At 33.3% G+C, this 20,231-nt stretch overlaps 1 protein-coding gene across 1 annotated transcript in view; it reads right to left on the minus strand.

The window, feature by feature from the left end:
• LOC133202523 (protein mono-ADP-ribosyltransferase PARP14-like) overlaps nt 1-20,231 on the minus strand; it is a 45,434-nt gene that overhangs the window by 1,003 nt on the left and 24,200 nt on the right. The window contains exons 12-14 of the mRNA XM_061338361.1: nt 18,469-18,702; nt 1,375-1,596; nt 923-1,157 (exon numbers count right to left, since the gene is read on the minus strand). Of these exons, the coding sequence (XP_061194345.1) occupies nt 923-1,157; nt 1,375-1,596; nt 18,469-18,702 (691 nt within the window). The remainder of the gene's footprint in view (nt 1-922; nt 1,158-1,374; nt 1,597-18,468; nt 18,703-20,231) is intronic.

The raw sequence follows: 20,231 nt of genomic DNA on the forward strand, positions 1-20,231 counted from the left end.
CCTTTATCGGTTTATGGTGAGGGGTCTATATGAGTGAAAATTATCGAAACTGACTTAAATGAACATATTATCGATCAATCTCATTTTACAGAGTTGATCGCAAAAATTGCTTATTTTGGTCTCTTTGAATTTAAGATGACTACAGTTTTTTTTGGCTTGTAATAGAAAAATGTCCGCTATTTTCAACAACAAAAAATTTAACCTTTTATCCTTCTTTTAAAAAATGCGAGCAACTCAGCAGTTTTAGAGAAAGATCTTCTAAGGTCTATGCACATCGGAAATCACACGTTGATAGTGAACAAAAGATAAATTTGTAAACTAAATGATTCATGTAACTTTTGAAAAGGAAAATTTCACATCTTAAACATTTAGTTAATCATTTATATTTTGGATACAATATAAACGTCCGGACTTGGTGTGTGGTAAAATTTTTCTTTCTTGCAGTGATTAAACATTAAACAGTTGATTCATTACTTTTGAAATATGTCTTTTGCAATCATGAGAGCATTATAAAATCATTGTAGTCAAGTAATTACTTTTTGTCCACTTTAAATGTTTCTGTCTTATCAAATTAGAAACAGATAATAATTATTGGAAAATATGGTCATGAAATGAAAATTGATCGAAGATAAGGTAATGCAGACCCATGTTCATACAAGCGTCTTAATTTGAATAGCATAGTAATACAATAGTATTTTTGTACATGTATATTAAAAAATAATACAGTGTCAATACAATTTTCAAGAAATGTAAATGAATTTGAAAAAAAAATAACCTTAAACTAAACGACTGATACACTATTGAAAGTTAAAGTGATCTTTATCGAATGAAATATGGAGATACCAAACAGTACATGTACATGTATATTCAAGCTCTAAAGTCCATTCAAACAATTCAAATGAGTTACCTTTAAAAAAGTTACCTTTACTGAGATCCATTTCACTATCAGTGCCATTCACGATGGCATCCACATCAGCCAGCGTTATATCCCCTTGGTACATGCGTAGTTTGATAGGACCGAAATCTACAGATACCTCCTTTTGACTGTCAGAACCAAAAGTCTTCCCAACATGCTCACCTCCATGTCGTTTTCTTTGGGTCTTAATCTTTACTTGTATAACTTCCTTGGCCCTACTACTCATTTCTTTTTCAAAAATCTGTTCAATTAAAGAGCTACGGATTTGAAGAATAGTAATCGAATATTTTTAGTCATAATAATTAAAACTTTTTTTGCGTGATTTTTTTTTTAAAAAATTCAAATACAGTTACTAATTATTTATTATACAACAGTAAGAAAGTTTTTCATCCAGTCAATTCAATTACAAGATTCTTTCCCTATTTAAAAATCTTTACAGAGAATACAAGATGTTTTACCTGAATGGAAACTTTATCTTTCTCGTAAATAACAAATTCCACATTTTTCAGACAAGTATCTGGATTGTCCTTAGAGAAGTTGACAACTGCGTTGCACATTTCGTCTGCCACTATATCTTTTGGGTAACCAAGGTTACCAGTTCCAAAGGCAGGGAAAGCAATACTGGAGAACTTCATATTCTGCACCTCTGTTAAACAGGTCTTCATGAATTTCTGCAGCCCCTTTACAGCAAAGGTACATGTAAAAGTGTTAGTGAGTTTACAAATAAACAGCAAAGATGTGTCTGTTGGTAAAAACAAACAAAGAATAATGAAGCAAGATTTGCAGAAGACAATGTGACCTTCTAAACAAATCTACATGTCGAATACACGAAATTTGATGTGTTCTTTCTTTTGTACACAGATTTTGTGCATCTTAGGGAACAGTAATGTTTATTCTCTTCTGATTTAAAAGGAATGCTAAACATTTCAGATTGTTTATTCTTCATTGTGTCGCTTGCAGAACAGAACGACGCTTCCCCAAGAAATAAACTATACTTGGACATGTAAAATCTAGAGTCAACTAAAGTGATACCTTTGATACCTTGATTAACTATAGTGATAATTTTGAAAACTTTTATCTATCATAGTGATTACTGACATTCTAGTTATGACTTTGAAAAAAATCATTTTCTATAGTGATAACTAAGAAAACTTTGATTTACTATAGTTATCACTTATATGTACTTGATATCGTTTAATATTATGATGTTAACTCCTTACTTCTTATTTGAGTTGGAGCTTGATTACTGTTCGTTATCTACATATATCATGTAATTTATAACATTTATGCAATCTGGCTTACTTACAAAGAAGACCATTTAGAATGAAAGATACTGTATGAGCAGAATTTTTAGCGAGGATTGAATTCTGGCATTATTAGCGAGGGTGCAGATATCGCTAAATTTGAATTTCGCTAAAATTTAATTGCGTTTTATTTGTAATAGCTTCGTTAGTGAGCATTCTAAAATCGCTAAAATTACTTTTCCATAAAAATAAAATACCAATTTTTAAGGACAAATCGCTAAATTTGCGTCTCGCTAAAATTTCCACTTATACGGTATTTATTATTTGTTTAAGAAACATTTTGCCAGTTACAGTCATGAAAAACATGAAGTTTAAAAAAAGTATCAAATGAAATTTACTTTCTTGCATGCAAAGTACATGGTATAATGAGAAATAGAATATATCAATTAGGATCTTTGGCAAAATGAAAAAAAATCTTCAAAATAGATAGTGCATAAAATACGGAGATAACGAATAGTATTCAAGCTCAAAGTCCATTTACACTATACAATTCGGGAGCAGAGCATACAAAAACATTAGAGGTGAGATAAGGTGCCATGGAGGAGTGAGCATCCTCTACCGACCGGTCATACCCATCTGTGCTCTTTATCATGATCGGGAAAAACGGGAAAATCCGTAGGCAATTCAGTGTGTAACAATGGCCTAACAATTTGTATGTAAAAAGCCAGTCAGTATTTAACTTAATGATAGGATGTATTTGCTGACAGACCCCGGGATCATGAAACAGACTTTGACTTATGGCAAATTTTCAGTTGCCTTTAAAATGTTGATTATTTATTGAATTTATCTCTAATTTTGCAGCTAACAACATTTTTGTTGAGCAATACGTATACTGTAAAAGAGTTAAATTTTGTCCTGCTTGACTTCTACAACACTTTAGTACAACATAAAGACTTTGACTTAAGCTTAAGATATTGCATGATACGGGGCAAGGTCATTGTATTGTAAAATGATGGCTTCTTTGTTTCATCAATTTGTTTGTCACTAGCTTGCCTCGTTTGAGAAATTGTGTGAAATGAAATGACTTCTATTTATGAACAATATATACTGTAGTTAGAAATACAAACTTTTTGATTTACCATAATGATAATTTTGACAATTTGATTTACTATTTTGAAAACTTTGACATTTTAATTTACTGTGGATATCACTAAAACCCTATAGTGATCACCATGACACTACAATAGTGAAAACTTTTTTAAAAAAAAAATGATTGACGATAGTAATGATATTGAAATTTTGATTCACTATATTAAACTACAGTGAACTATAGTTTACTACTTTGTTAGCGTTAGGAATCTATGTAGAATTGGCATTGTTTGTCAAAAGACGTTATCTATAGGAAAAATACCAGTGTTACAATCTGTATGATCAACATGAAAAATAATTATTTTTAAGGTCTTCCGTCTCAACGGAAGACCTTCTTATTATTCTGTTGTTTCTTTTCAACTTTTATTAAGGTCTTCCGTCTTCACGGAAGACCTTATAGTGATTCTACTGTTTCTTATTAAGGTCTTTCGTCTCCACGGAAGACCTTATAGTGATTCTATTGTTTCTTATTAAGGCTCCACGGAAGACCTTATAGTGATTCTATTGTTTCTTATTATTATTATTATTAAGGTCTTCCGTTTCCAACGGAAGACCTTCTACTGATTCTGTTGTTTCTTTTCCACTATTATTATTATTATTATTATTATTATTTTCTTACCGATTTTGTGCAGGCGATTTCTCGAGAACGCCTCAATAGATTTTCATGAAACTTTCAGCAATGATGGCAAATCATCTGAACTTAGGGCATTTTTTTTATTTTGCCGTCGTCACTTCCGGTCGCGATATACGGCCAATTTTCTTTTTTTAAAGTTGCATTTTGTCCGAAAGTGTTCTCAAAAACGCTTTGAGATTGAGTCTTGAAACTTTCAGGTATGATAGATTGTGACAAGTAGATTTGAATTTTTTGATTAGTGTATGTTGCCGTGACGTCCGTTGTCCACCGGAAGTAGTTTAAAAAATGCAAATTTTTATTTTTTTTCTTTTTTAAATGTTTACAATAGAGATAATAGAGACAAATAGACTGTTTCAAGTCATACTATTTCCACCGGAAGTTATTTCTACCAAACCGGAAGTAGACGAGAAAATGCTTATTTTTCTTCGAAACTTTGAGGGATGACTCCTCCACACTCAGTCATTTTGAGTACTTCCGGTCATACCGGAAGTGAATATAAAAGACCGGAAGTTGTTTGAAATTGATAGATTTTACTCTTTCATGTGTTGTTAAGCATATTTTGAAGAATTGATATGAATATTTTTTTTCATTTGAAGTTGTTCTACTTTCTTGTAATCAAAATTTCCCAAATCTAACGGAAGACCTACTCGTTGCTCGCAACGAGTTCTCATCTAGTTATTATTATTATTATTATTCTTTTTTTTAGACAAAATTTTGTGCACGCGATTTCTCGAAAACTATTCAATGAATTTCCTTGAAATTTTCAGGGATAAAAGGTCTTTATATGAATTTTATATAAAATTCCGTTTTTTTGGTAAATTCGGTTCCAGTGCCAAGTTATGGACAATTTCCTGATTTTAAAATGAAATTTTGTCCGCGAGTGTTCTCAAGAATGGCTTAAGATATTAACTGGAGACTTATTAGAGATGATAGAACATGATTTCTAGATTGGAGAGGGCATCTTTTCGTTCGTCGTCGGCACTTCCGGTGGCTTACGGAAGTGATCAAAGAAATCGTTAAATTTCAACTTTCTTAGTTTTGAAATATGTTGGTCCCACCGGAAACAAAAACGTCAACTTCCGGTTATAAGAGAAAAACTACATAATTTGAGTATTTTTCTTTCCCATTAATATCTTTTGTAGATAAAGTATATGGAATGAATTTTAAATATGTTATTCAGACAGCAAATGTCTAGAGTAACCTAAAATATCTTTCAAAAACTCACTTCCGGTCGCGTGTTTTTCTGTCCTCAAAATGAGAAGTTGTCTGATCAAGATCTCGGAAACGGTAAGAGATTAAGACACCAGACTTATATGAGCAACAGACCTTAAGATGTAGCTAAAACCACTTGGGTTCAGGGCATCAGCCGTCACTTCCAATCGTCACAGGAAGTGATCAAAGAAATAGAAAATTTCAACTTTTCCTTTTTAATTAAAAATTGCATCATCTTATTGTATCTTTTTCGCAGGTTTTTCGCAGGTTCGAAAGATGTTGGTCCCACCGGAAACAAAAACGACAACTTACTGTTATAAGAGAAAAACTGAATAATTTGAATATTTTACTCTCCCATAAATATTCTTTATAGATTAAAAATTTGATGAAATGAATTTTAAATATGTTATTCAGAGTGCAAATATCTAGGGTAACCTTAAATAGCGTTCAAAAATTCACACGGTCGCGTGTTTTTCTGTCCTCAAAACGAGAAGTTTTCTGAGCTAGATCTCAAAAGCAGGTAAAAGATTAAAAAAACCAAACTTTTATGAGTAATAGACTTGAGGAGTAGGCAAAACCATTTGGGTTAAACGCATCAGTCGTCACTTCCGCTTGTCACAGGAAGTGATCAAAGAAATCACGTTGGATTTTCACACTGACGATCAGGGTTAAATCTCCAGCGTCTGAATTTCTTTTATCACTTTTTCAGCTTGAATTTTCGTTTTTATTTTCAGAATCGAACGGAAGACCTCTCATTGCTCGCAATGAGTTTCTAGTTATTATTATTATTATTCTTTTTTTTTTAGACAAAATTTTGTGCACGCGATTTCTCGAAAACTATTCAATGAATTTCCTTGAAATTTTCAGGGATAAAAGGTCTTTATATGAATTTTATATAAAATTCCGTTTTTTGGTAAATTCGGTTCCAGTGCCAAGTTATGGACAATTTTCTGATTTTAAAATGACATTTTGTCCGCGAGTATTCTCAAGAATGGCTTAAGATATTAACTGGAGACTTGTTAGAGATGATAGAACATGATTTCTAGATTGGAGAAGGCACCTTTTCGTTCGTCGTCGGCACTTCCGGTCGCTTCCGGAAGTGATCAAAGAAATCGTTAAATTTCAACTTTCCTTTTTTAAATCAATTCTTACATCACATTATTGCATTTCTTTTGTAGTTTTGAAATATGTTGGTCCCACCGGAAACAAAAACGTCAACTTCCGGTTATAAGAGAAAAACTACATAATTTGAGTATTTTTCTTTCCCATTAATATCTTTTGTAGATAAAGTATTTGGAATGATTTTTAAATATGTTATTCAATTAGCAAATGTCTAGAGTAAGCTCAAAGATCTTTGTAAAATTCACTTCCGGTCGCGTGTTTTCTGTCCTCAAAATGAGAAGTTGTTTAAGCAAGATCTCGGAAACGGTAAGAGATTAAGACACCAGACTTATATGAGCAACAGACCTTAAGATGTAGCCAAAACCACTTGGGTTTAGAGCGTCAGCCGTCACTTCCGGTCGTCACAGGAAGTGATCAAAGAAATCGAAATTTTCAACTTTCCTTTTTTTATTTAAGAATTGCATCACTTTTTTGCATCTTTTTCGCAGATTCGAAAGATGTTGGTCCCACCGGAAACAAAAACGACAACTTCCGGTTATAAGAGAAAAACTACAAAATTTCGTATTTTACTTTCCTATAAATATTCTTTATAGATAATGTATTTGAAATGAATTTTAAACATGTTATTCAGACTGCAAAGGTCTAGAGTAACCTCAAATATCTTTAAAAAATTCACTTCCGGTCGCGTGTTTTTCTGTCCTCAGAATGAGAAATTGTCTGAGCGAGATCTCAAAAACAGGTAAAAGGTTAAAACACCAGACTTATATGAGCAGCAGACCTTGAGGAGTAGGCAAAACCATTTTGGTTAAAAGCGTCCGTCGTAACTTCCGGTCGTCAAAGGAAGTGATCAAAGAAATAAAAAAAATTAACTCTTCTTTTTTAAATTAAAGTTTGCATCACTTTATTGCATCTCTTTCACTGTTTTGAAATATGTTAGTTTCTACTGGAAACAAAAACGTCAACTTCCGGTTTTAGGTGATAAACTATGTTATTTCGATATTTAACTTTCTCATAAATATTGCTTATCATTAAAGTAATAAAGTACTTGAAATGTTTTTATGCATTTTGTAGATACTGCAAATGTCTAGAGAAACGTCAGAGAATTTTTATAAAATTCACTTCCGGTCGCGTGTTTACCTGTCCTCAGAATTACAATTTGTTATCACATCATTGCTCGGCAACAGTAAACGTCTGAAGTCTAAAACTTTCAGAACTGATAGTCAGTCATCATTTTATTTGAATCGCGAGGAAATCTTGTTTCGCCGTTACTTCCGGTCGTGACAGGAAGTGATGCAAAAAAGTGAATGGTTAATGGTTAGCACGTTGGATTTTCACGCTGACAACCAGAGTTAAATCTCCAGATCAGACAGAAGACCTCTCATTGCTCGCAATGAGTTTCTAGTTATTATTATTATTATTCTTTTTTTGACAAAATTTTGTGCACGCGATTTCTCGAAAAGTATTCAGTCGTTTTCAATCAAACTTTCAGAAAAAATCAGTCATTGTATGAACTTTGTTCATCACAATGAAAATTTGGAAAATTCCATTTTGGTTCCAAGTTACGGGCAATTTCTTGATTTTAAAATGAAATTTTGTCGCCCCTTTTTTTCAAGAATGGCTAAAGATATGAACTGGAGACTTATTGGAGAGCATAAAACGTGACTTCTAAATTTGCAGAATCGCCTTTTCGTTCGTCGTCGGCACTTCCGGTCGTTTACGGAAGTGATCGAAGAAATCGTAAAATTTCAACTTTCTTTTTTTAAATCAATACTTACATCACATTATTGCATCACTTTTGTAGTTTCGAAATATGTTGGTCCCACCGGAAATAAAAACGACAACTTCCGGTTATAAGAGAAAAACTACATAATTTGAGTATTTTTCTTTCCCATTAATATCCTTTGTAGATAAAGTATTTGAAATGAATTTGAATTATGTTATTTAGACTGCAAATATCTAGAGTAACGTCAAATATCTTTGTAAAATTCACTTCCGGTCGCGTGTTTTTCTGTCCTCAAAATGAGAAGTTGTCTGAGCAAGATCTCGGAAACGGTGAGAGATTAAGACACCAAACTTATTTGAGCAACAGACCTTAAGATGTAGGCAAAACCATTTGGGTTCAGAGCGTCAGCCGTCACCTCCGGTCGTAACAGGAAGTGATCAAAGAAATCGAAAATTTCAACTTTTCTTTTTTTAATTAAAAATTGCATCACTTTATTGCATCTTTTTCTCAGATTCGAAAGATGTTGGTCCCACCGGAAATAAAAACGTCAACTTCCGGTTTTAGGAGATAAACTGCATTATTTTTATATTTGACATTCTCATAAATATTGCTTATCGATAAAGTACTTGAAATAATTTTATGTATGTTGTAGATACTGCAAATGTCTAGACAAAAGTCAGAGATTTTTATAAAATTCACTTCCGGTCCCGTGTTTACCTGTGCTCAAAATTAGAATTTGTTCTCACAATATTGCTCGGCAACAATAAAGGACTGAAGTTTAAAACTTTCAGGACTGATAGTCAGTCATCAGTTTATTTGAATCGTGAGAAAATCTTGTATCGCCGTTACTTCCGATCGTGACAGGAAGTGATGCAAAAAGGTGAATGGTTAATGGTTAGCACGTTGGATTTTTACGCTGACGACCAGGGTTAAATCTCCAGAGTGTCTAAATTTCTTTTATCACTTTTTCAGCTTGAATCTTCGTTGTTTTTTTTTCCAGAATCGGACCGAAGACCTCTCATTGCTCGCAATGAGTTTCTAGTTATTATTATTATTCTTTTTTTTTAGACAAAATTTTGTGCACGCGATTTCTCGAAAACTATTCAATGAATTTCTTTGAAATTTTCAGGGATAAAAGGTCTTTATATGAATTTTATATAAAATTCCGTTTTTTGGTAAATTCGGTTCCAGTGCCAAGTTATGGACAATTTCCTGATTTTAAAATGAAATTTTGTCCTCGAAGGATCTAAGAAACGGCTAAAGATATGAACTGGAGACTTGTTAGAGATGATAGACCATGACTTCTACATGTTCGAAATTACCTTGGTTTTCGTCGTCAGTACTTCCGGTCGTCACCGGAAGTGTTCAAAGAAATCGAAAATTTCAACTTTTCTTTTTTTAGTCAAATCTTGCATCACATTATTGCAACTCTTTCGCAGTTTCGAAATATGTTGGTCCCACCGGAAACAAAAACGACAACTTCCGGTTATAAGAGAAAAACTACATAATTTAAGTATTTTACTTTCCAATAAATATCTTTTATAGGTAAAGTATTTGAAATGATTTATAGATATGTTATTTAGATTGCAAATGTCTAGAGCAACGTCAAATATCTTTGCAAAATTCACTTCCGGTCGCGTGTTTTTTTGTCCTCAAAGTGAGAAAATATCTGAGCGAATTCTCAGAAACGGTAAGAGATTAAGACAACAAACCTATATGAGTAATAGACCTTGAAGAGTAGGCAAAATTCTTTGGGTTAAACTGTCAGCCGTCACTTCCGGTCGTCACAGGAAGTGATCAAAAAAATTAAAAAATTCAACTTTTTTTGTTTAAATTAAAACTTGCATCACCTTATTGCATCTCTTTTGCTGTTTTGAAAAATGTTAGACTCCTCCAGAAACAAAAACGTCAACTTCCGGTTTTAGGAGATAAAATACGTTATTTCGATATTTAACTTTCTCATAAATATCGCTTATAGAAAAAGAATTGAAATGTTTTAATACATGTTGTAGATACTGCAAATGTCTAGAGACACGTTATAGATTTTTTTTATAAAATTCACTTCCGGTCGCGTGTTTTCCTGTCCTCAAAATTAGAATTTGTTCTCACAATTGCTCGGAAACAATAAACGACTGAAGTCTGAAACTTTCAGAACTGATAGTCCGTCATCAGTTTATTTGCATCGTATGAAAATCTTGTGTCGCCGTTACTTCCGGTGGTGACAGGAAGTGATGCAAAAAAGTTAATGGTTAATGGTTAGCACGTTTGATTTTCACGCCAACGACCAGGGTTAAATCTCTAGAGTGTCTGAATTTCTTTTATCACCTTTTCAGCTTGAATTTTCGTTTTTATTTTCAGAATCGGACGGAAGATCGCTCATTGCTCGCAATGAGTTTCTAGTTATTATTCTTATTTTTTAGACAAATTTTGTGCACGCAATATCTTGAGAACTATTCAATGGTTTTTCTTTAAACTTTCAGGGATAATGCGCTTTAAGATGCCATTGTTACATTTGAAAGAATTTTCGAGAAATTCGCTTCCGGTTCCAAGTTATGGACATTTTTCTGATTTTGAAATGAAATTTTATCTGCGCGAGATCTAAAGAACGGCTAAAGATATGAACTGGAGACTTGTTGGAGAGCATAGAACATGACTTTAAGATTTGCGGGTTTGCCTTTTCGTGCGTCAGGAATACTTCCGGTCGCTACCGGAAGCGAATTTAAAAAGTCCATTTTTTTCAACTTTTACGTTTTTCAATATTTTTCTTTGATTTTAGTAGGGTTAATAAAGACTCTTATTGTAATGCTTAATATATAATTTGTTTTTAAAATTGTCTACCGGAATGCATTTTAAAAATAGATTTCTTTAGAAAATCTTGTGCACGCAATATCTCGAGAACTATTCAATGGTTTTTCATCAAACTTTCAGGGATAATGCGCTATAAAATGCCATTGTTACATTTGAAAGAATTTTGGAGAAATTCGCTTCCGGTTCCAAGTTATGGACATTTTCTGATTTTGAAATGAAATTTTATCCTCGCGAGATCTAAAGAACGGCTAAAGATATGAATTGGAGAATTGTTGGAGACCATAGAACATGACTTCTAGATGTGCGGGTTTGCTTTTTCGTGCGTCGTGGGTACTTCCGGTCGCTACCGGAAGCGAATTAAAATAGTCATTTTTTTCAACTTTTACGTTTTTCAATATTTTTCTTTGATTTTAGTAGGGTTATATTCCTTTATAGATGCAAGTTACCGAACATAAAAGGTATCAGATTCCTTGAGCGTCATATGGCGAGACGTGTTTTGTTGCAAAACATTCAAGTCTTTTCATTAATGTGTTACTAACTGGAATAGTCCACTTTGGGGGTAAAGAGGAAAATAAAATGTGTAAGAAAACTTAGCGCTGCCTTTATGTTACTTGCCCATATATTATGATATGTTATATGTACAGTGTGATAAATAAACATTCTTAGGCTCGAAAATCAGGCTATAGCAACATATTTTTTTCTTTTAATTTCATTGAAGCTATCACGTACACTTATTCAATTGAAGACACATTTCAAAGAAAAGGTGCCAAGATTTACTCGTGACGTTTGGCGCGAAATAATGTATCTTGACCCGCCTTTCACAAATGGTCTGATACAGTAGTGTAGAAGTACAGAAAAAGATTACATGGACATGTCTGTATTTGGAATTGCATAGAATAGAAAGTTGAATGCATAAAGAATAAAGGAAGTAAACACAATAGTCTTTTTTAGTTTTTATCAGTAACAGATTATTTTCTTTGCTATCAGTTATTGTTAAAATTCAAGTAACAAATCCGATGTAAATCTACCAGCACTTGCACAAAATTTAGCGGGCTAGTTTTCATCCTATAATTCCGCACTATAAGAAAAAAAATTAATCTGCCTGACACTCGTTACTTCAGGGAATGAGTGCAAGGTAAACATCAATGATGGCTGGTACATTGCGCTAGTGTAGTGGTTTCAATATTAAAGAACAAGGTTCACTTAGGGCCTTTTTTGGCCCTGTGAATTTCAGAAAAACTGAAACTGCTTGGTTTTAGTTGACAATGCCTTGAATATCATTTAGACCTTTGATGACTGCGTATCTTTCAAAAATGACGTAATTTTAATTTTCTGCTAGCCTATGCATTAAGACGTCATGAAATGCGTCATTTTCCTCGTATCCTGAACATTTCTACAAAACAGCCAATTTTTAAAGCTATTTTTCGGTATTTAATATAGGACGTAACCTCTGATCTTAAATACGCAACTATCAAATGATAGAACTATTTCTGAGGATTACAAAACTTGTTTTATATTTTAGATCAGAGGATGCGCTCATATTATTTCTCTTCTTTCTTTTTTAAACTAAAACTTGCATCACTTTATTGCATCTCTTTCGCTATTTTGAAATATGTTAGATTCCACCGGAAATAAAACGTCAAATTCCGGTCTATTGTTCGACAACAGTAAACGACTGAAGTCTAAAACTTTCAGGACTAATAGTCAGTCACCAGTTTATTTGAATCGTGACAAAATCTTGTATCGCCGTTACTTCCGGCCGTGACAGGAAGTGATGCAAAAAAGGGAATTGTTAATGGTTAGCACGTTGGATTTTCAGGCTGACGACCAGGGTTAAATCTCCAGAGTCTCTGAATTTCTTTTATCACTTTTTCAGCTTGAGTTGTCCTTTTTTCAGAATCGGACGGAAGACCTCTCATTGCTCGCAATGAGTTTCTAGTTATTATTATTATTATTCTTATTTTTTAGACAAATTTTGTGCACGCAATATCTTGAGAACTATTCAATGGTTTTTCATTAAACTTTCAGGGATAATGCGTTTTAAAATGCCATTGTTACATTTGAAAGAATTTTGGAGAAATTCGCTTCCGGTTCCAAGTTATGGACATTTTTCTGATTTTGAAATGACATTTTATCTGCGCGAGATCTAAAGAACGGCTAAAGATATGAACTGGAGACCTGTTGGAGAGCATAGAACATGACTTCTAGATATGCGCTTTGCCTTTTCGTGCGTCGTGAGTACTTCGGGTCGCTACCGCAAGCGAATTTAAAAAGTCAATTTTTTCAACTTTTACGTTTTTCAATATTTTTCTTTGATTTTAATAGGGTTAATAGAGACTCTTATTGTAATGCTTATTATATAATTTGTTTTTAAAATTGTCTACCGGAATACATTTTAAAAATAGATTTTTTAGACAAATCTTGTGCACGCAATATCTCGAGAACTCTTCTATGGTTTTCCATCAAACTTTCAGGGATAATGCGCTATAAAATGCCATTGTTACATTTGAAAGAATTTTGGAAAAATTCGTTTCCGGTTCCAAGTTATGGACATTTTTCTGATTTTGAAATGAAATTTTATCCGCGCGAGATCTGAAGAACGGCTAAAGATATGAATTGGAGAAATGTTGGAGAGCATGGAACATGACTTCTAGATGTGCGGGTTTGCCTTTTCATGCGTCGTGAGTACTTCCGGTCGCTACCGGAAGCGAAGTAAAAAAGTCCATTTTTTCAACTTTTACGTTTTTCAATATTTTTCTTTGATTTTAGTAGGGTAATATTCCTTTATAGATGCAAGTTACGGAACATAATAGGTATCAGATTCCTTGAGCGTCATATGGCGAGACGTGTTTTGTTGCAAAACATTCAAGACTTTTCATTAATGTGTTACTAATTGGAATAGTCCACTTTGGGGGTTAAGAGGAAAATAAAATGTGTCAGAAAACTTAGCGCTGCCTTTATGTTACTTGACCGTATACGATATGTTATATGTACAGTGTGATAAATATACATTCTTAGGCTCCAAAATCAGGCTATAGCAACATATTTTTTTTTTTTAAATTTCATTGAAGCTATCACGTACACTTATTCAATTGAAGACACATTTCAAAGAAAAGGTGCGAAGATTTACTCGTGACGTTTGGCGCGAAATAATGTATCTTGACCCGCCTTTCACAAATGGTCTGATGCAGTAGTGTAGAAGTACAGAAAAAGATTACACGGACATGCCTGTATTTGGAATTGCATAGAATAGAAAGCTGAATGCATAAAGAATAAAGGATGTAAACACAATAGTTTTTTTTTAGTTTTTATCAGTAACAGATTATTTTCTCTGCTATCAGTTATTGTTAAAATTCAAGTAACAAATCCGATGTAAATCTACTAGCACTTGCACAAAATTTAGCTGGCTAGTTTTCATTCTATAATTCCGCACTATAAGAAAAAAAAATTAACCTGCCTGACACTCGTTACTTCAGAGAATGAGTGCAAGGTAAACATCGATGATGGCTGGTACATTGCGCTAGTGTAGTGGTTTCAATATTAAAGAACAAGGTTCACTTAGGGCCTTTTTTGGCCCTGTGAATTTCAGAAAAACTGAAACTGCTTGGCTTTAGTTGACAATGCATTAAATATCATTTAGACCATTGATGACTGCGTATCTTTCAAAAATGACGTAATTTTCTGGCTAGCCTATGCATTAAGACGTCACGAAATGCGTCATTTTCCTCGTATCCTGAAAATTTCTACAAAACAGCAATTTTTAAAGCTATTTTTCGATATCGATATTTAATATAGGACGTAACCTCTGATCTTAAGTATGCAACTATTAAATGATAGAACTATTTCTGAGGATTACAAAACCTGTTTTATCGTTTTAGATCAGAGGATGCGCTCATGTTATTTCTCTTCTTTCTTTTTTAAACTAAAACTTGCATCACTTTATTGCATCTCTTTCGCTGTTTTAAAATATGTTAGATTCCACCGGAAATAATCGTCAACTTCCGGTCTATTGCTCGACAACAGTAAACGACTGAAGTCTAAAACTTTCAGGACTGATAGTCAGTCATCAGTTTATTTGAATCGTGACAAAATCTTGTATCGCCGTTACTTCCGATCGTGACAGGAAGTGATGCAAAAAAGGGAATGGTTAATGGTTAGCACGTTGGATTTTCAGGCTGACGACCAGGGTTAAATCTCGAGAGTGCCTGAATTTCTTTTATCACTTTTTCAGCTTGAGTTTTCTTTTTTTCAGAATCGGACGGAAGACCTCTCATTGCTCGCAATGAGTTTCTAGTTATTATTATTATTATTATTATTACCGATTTTGTGCACGCGATTTCTCGTAAATGCATCGATGGATTTTCATGAAACTTTCAGCAATGATGGCAAATTACATGAACTTAAGGCATTTTTTTTATTTCGATGATATTACTTCCGGTCGCGAGTTATATTTGATTTTCTCTTTTTAAATTGAAATTTTGTCTGTGCCTCTATTCAAAAACGGTTGAAGATGGAGTCATTCTGGGATAAAAGATCATGATCTGTACATTTGTCTCCGGTGTTTCGTTTTTTCGGCGTCACTTCCGTTGTCCACCGGAAGTAGCTTAAAAATATGCAATTTTTGATTTTTTTTTATTTTTAAATGTTTAGAACATTGACATATATAGTGTTTCAAGTCATTTCATTTCCACCGGAAGAGTACTTTTAAACCGGAAGTTGTCCAAAAATGAATATTTTTTAACCAAACTTTCAGGAAAGATTTGTACAGACTCACTGTGGAGTTTTAAGTCGTTTTGAGCACTTCTTGTCATACCGGAAGTGAATTTTTAAAAATTTAAAAGAACCGGAAATAGATTGAAATGAAAAGATATCACTCTTTCATGTGTTTTTAAACATATTTTGAATAATTCAATCGCCTATTTTATTCAATTATACTTGTTCTTCCTTCTTTTTTTTTTTTTTTTTTTTTTTTTTTTGAGTAAATCTATCACAGTCAACATCGCAAATCGGACGGAAGACCTACTCGTTGCTTTGCAACGAGCTTTGCTCTATTTTATTCTTCCAATTTCATTATTGCATTTAGTTTTGAGAGCTGGGGAATCATATCTCATTTTATTTATCACACTTTCATATGAATGTATTGACAGTGCGACAAATGGAGCGAGCGCAGTTGTGCATTATTGGATAGCTTACCTATTACTTATAACTTAGATACCCTATTTTAACCACATGAGGCATTTCGAAGACCTTGACTATGACGTTTTATGACGTCGTATAATATTTGAATATTTCCATTTCGAAGTTTGAAATGTGTAAAATTTTAACAAAGAACGTCAAATCTACCAAATTTCTGTAATATCCGACCAAGATATCAAGGTAAGTTTATTTTTTATGTAAACATTTGTTTGGTTATCTCAAGAATTCATTTGTGTGCCATATGCAATTTATGGAGGATTATGCGTACTGAGCTTACGTTAAAATATAAATTAATGTACAGCCAGTCTAAACTCTCTAATCGACTAGGCGTTTCCTAATGAACTCGCTGCGTTCTCTGTAAGTGCTATTCTATCCGAGGATTTTTTTTATTTGCACATGATTATTAATGACATATCTGATCAGTCTAGACGAACCCCTGAAACAGAGTTACCGGAAGTAAAAAATTGAAATTAAAAAAGACTCTGAAAATAGAGTCCGCGCATGTGCACTAACACGAAAATATAAATTTTTCGGCAAAAATTACAGGTCTGCTCGTGCAAAGTGTTGGGAAGTCTGGCAATCATGTCAGCATTGTTAAATGCTATATAAAAGTATCTAGAAGAGCTTGTATTTGTCAGATTTTAGATTATATTTGCAAAAAAAGATATAAACTGTAACGTGCAAGATCCGAGCGATCTCTTGGGTTACCCAAGTCTTGTAAGGATAATAAAAAATGCAAAATATACAAATATAGTGGACACTTGCCATGTGTATAATTTATGCATTATATATATATATATATATATGTCACTTGCCTAGTGCAATAATTAATTAAATAACAAAGCAAAATGGTACTGCCTCTCAAAAACAGCTAGGCAGCTTACCGCATGGTAGCAGTGTTACCAATGTTCTTGCCACATGGTTGCACGATCAGCCACTTGGCTATGCATGCGCTACTTTGTAATACTAGTCACTTGGCTATACAAACGCCACTTGGTAATACATGTACAAGCCACTTGGCTATACAAACGCCACTTGGTAATTTTAGCCACTTGGCTATATAATGCCATTGGGTAATACTAGCCATTTGGCTATGCAATGCCACTAGGTAATACTAGCCAATTGGCTATACAAACACCACTTGGTAATGCCCGTCGACTGGCTACAGAACAAGCTTTGGTCACTTGACAATACAAACTATTTCAACCACTTTGTAACTGTTTATTTTATCTATAATACTTGTCAACTGATATCGTCTTACAGTGGGAATCGTTATTTGACAGAATTTCTCCAATAACAACTTGGATACCAGAGTAGAAATGTGTAATAATTCATTCAAGAAAAACAAAAGTCACAATGTACTACATACAGCTATTATGCGGCTGTATATTTGGAGAAAGCGAACGACAATCTATTGTTTGTTTACATTGAATACGCAATGTACGCCCTTTGCCGCAATGCATGATGGAGACAAATACTTCTTTTTCGGAGTTCATGCCGTTTCGGGAGTTCGTCTAGACTTTTAATAGTTCATTTGAAGTATACTGTAGATACATGTATATGTATAAGTTTCAAACTTTTTATGTATACCTGCGAAAGTTAAAACAATAAAAAAAATTACTAATAAAGAGAAACAATTATGTAATACATGAATATTTTGTTTATTTTGCTTCAACCTGTAAAATGTTAATGTATGTTTTGAAGTTAAGACCATTGGCTTTGAAAAGTTAATGAAATTTTGATCAATTTGATTTGACCATATCATCTTGCTTGAATAATATAAATAACAGAATTATCTATGCAGTTTATGGAGATAACGAACAGTATTCAAGCTAAAAGTCCATTAAATACATGTAATACGAGCAGAGCAAACACGGACCTCCAAAACATCAGAGGTGGGATCAGGTTATTTTTTATATCTGTTCTTTCAACTTATTTAATATTTCATTCACTGTACCATTTGATGCTTTTTACTTATTTATATGTTGTGTTGGTTGAAGTCATTCTGTTTAACTAGTTACGAAAAATAAGTTTATAAACTAGAACACGCAACATCAAATAATATTTCTTCAGATTGGATCATCAGCAATTACTTAAAGTTAAGTGACAAGAACTATGACCAAGATTAATGTTTATATGACAGACAGATAGACGAATGGGATTTAATGTCCTCTGGTGTTCGTAAAGGTGTAAATAATTATAATTAGGGTTGTAAACTTAACATTTCTATATTGTAAATAAAAAATATTTCTCTTTTCTAGAAAGCTATCAAATTCTGATTTGTAACCCCACAACCCCAATCAATGAAAATACATTGTCCCGCAATCCTTTGTCTGAATTTCAAGTAACAATTAACTTAATCATTTTGCTAATTTATTGCCCATATATATCTGCACATGCGCTTGAAATCTACACAAAATACATAAAATCAACTATTAAAAACTTAAAACAATATACTACTAACCGTTTTCGCAACTCCTTTCTCTTTGTCCCAGTTTTGAAGAGCCCCGTGAAATATATTCTTGCAGTTCAATTTTCCACCACTGGTGACTGCAATGTCTCCGAACTCGATGCCATGGGGGTATTTGGAATGACACTCGCGCTGAATATCAATGCCTCCCAGGTTAAGGAGGGAGGCCGACACTGCTCCTTGGCTCAGATTTAAATCTTTTGCTGCTGTATTAACGATAATATCCACCTGTAAATACAAACTTTGCATTACTAGTATCATATACGGTAATGCTGGGTGAATAAGAAAGCAATATCTTTGAAAATGATTTCTAAGGCATAATTGTTACAAAAAGCTTGTGAACAGTGTTAGTCATTTGAGAAGCATGAAAAATTCCATTTTCTGTAAAAAAAAAAAAAAAATCCTCTGAATATTATTGATATCCGTAGAAATGACAGTTGTGTATTTTGTTAATTATGACAAACCCTGCAGTTACAGACAACGACTTTCAAAATTAATTAAGTGTATGTTTTCTCGTTTTCTTGGTCACCTGTCAATTTGTCATCAATGGAGAAAAAACACTAATCATGCACAATTATTGCATAGTACTGAAACATATTCACACAATTTAAGAGTTTTCTTATTTTGTAAATAATATTTGAAAAACAAATTTAAGACTTTTGAAAAGTTATATATATATATTTAAGCATTCCTGATGCCTGGTCTCCAGCGGATAGTAGGCACGTCAGTACACAATTATAATAACTATACATACCCAAACGTGTAAAGCTTGATGACATGGTCTCCAGGGGGGTCATGCACTTTACAGGTTTGAAAGAGGTTTATTAATATGATTATTGTGAACAATAATTAACCAATGTCAGATGAGCAAAAGAGCTAAGAAAAAATTACAATCTTACAATGTGTATAATCAACTTATTCACGTTGGTCCTGTCATTATACTTATTTTCTTTCTGTTTTCAATGGGCTAAAAGTTCATTAGAATTACAAACAAGAGAACCATGGGCCTTAATGTTTACCTGAATCACTTTGGCCCTGTTGTTCTGAATAACATTTTTCCCACTATACATTTATTCCTGTGTATAATATTGATTGTTCTCCACACTTTTCAAGGAGAAACTAATTTGAACAAAAATGAATCATCTACACTAGAAGAGGATGCTTCCACATTAATATGATTCATAATGGCTATGCTGTTCATGAGTAGAAGATTTTTAAAGCTTTTCCCAAAATATAATCCCTAATGTGCATTATCCTTTCCCATGGACCATAATCTGTACAATTTACTACAGTCCCTGAAACGTTCTACTTTCCCACTTGAACGGTGAGCGAACGCTGAACGAACGGTGAGCGAACGCTGAACGAACGCAGAGCGAACGGTGAGTGAACAATGTGTGAACGCTGAACGCAACTTGGTGAACGATGTGTGAACGGTGAACGGTGAGCGAACGCAGAACGCGAACGGAGCGCAAACGCGAACGCAAAGTGAACGGTGAACGAACGGTGAACGCAAGATGAACGATATATTCGGAATGCCTCTGATCTTTTCCTTGCATTGAAACTATTTTATTGTATTATAATGTCAGGTGCCAAAAAAAAAAAAAATAAATAAATAAATAAACCAAAAAATGAATAATAAATAAGTAAATAAAATAAATTCTCCAAAATTGCCCTAAGAAAGACGATTCATGCACATTAAGTTTTTTATCACACGATTTTTAACGCATTAAAACATTGCAATTGTTGCCGAACGCTGA

Source organism: Saccostrea echinata, unplaced genomic scaffold (assembly GCF_033153115.1).
Source record: "Saccostrea echinata isolate AGI-Se365-2 ecotype Australia unplaced genomic scaffold, CSIRO_AGI_Sech_v1 ptg000047l, whole genome shotgun sequence".
Taxonomy (NCBI): domain Eukaryota; kingdom Metazoa; phylum Mollusca; class Bivalvia; order Ostreida; family Ostreidae; genus Saccostrea; species Saccostrea echinata.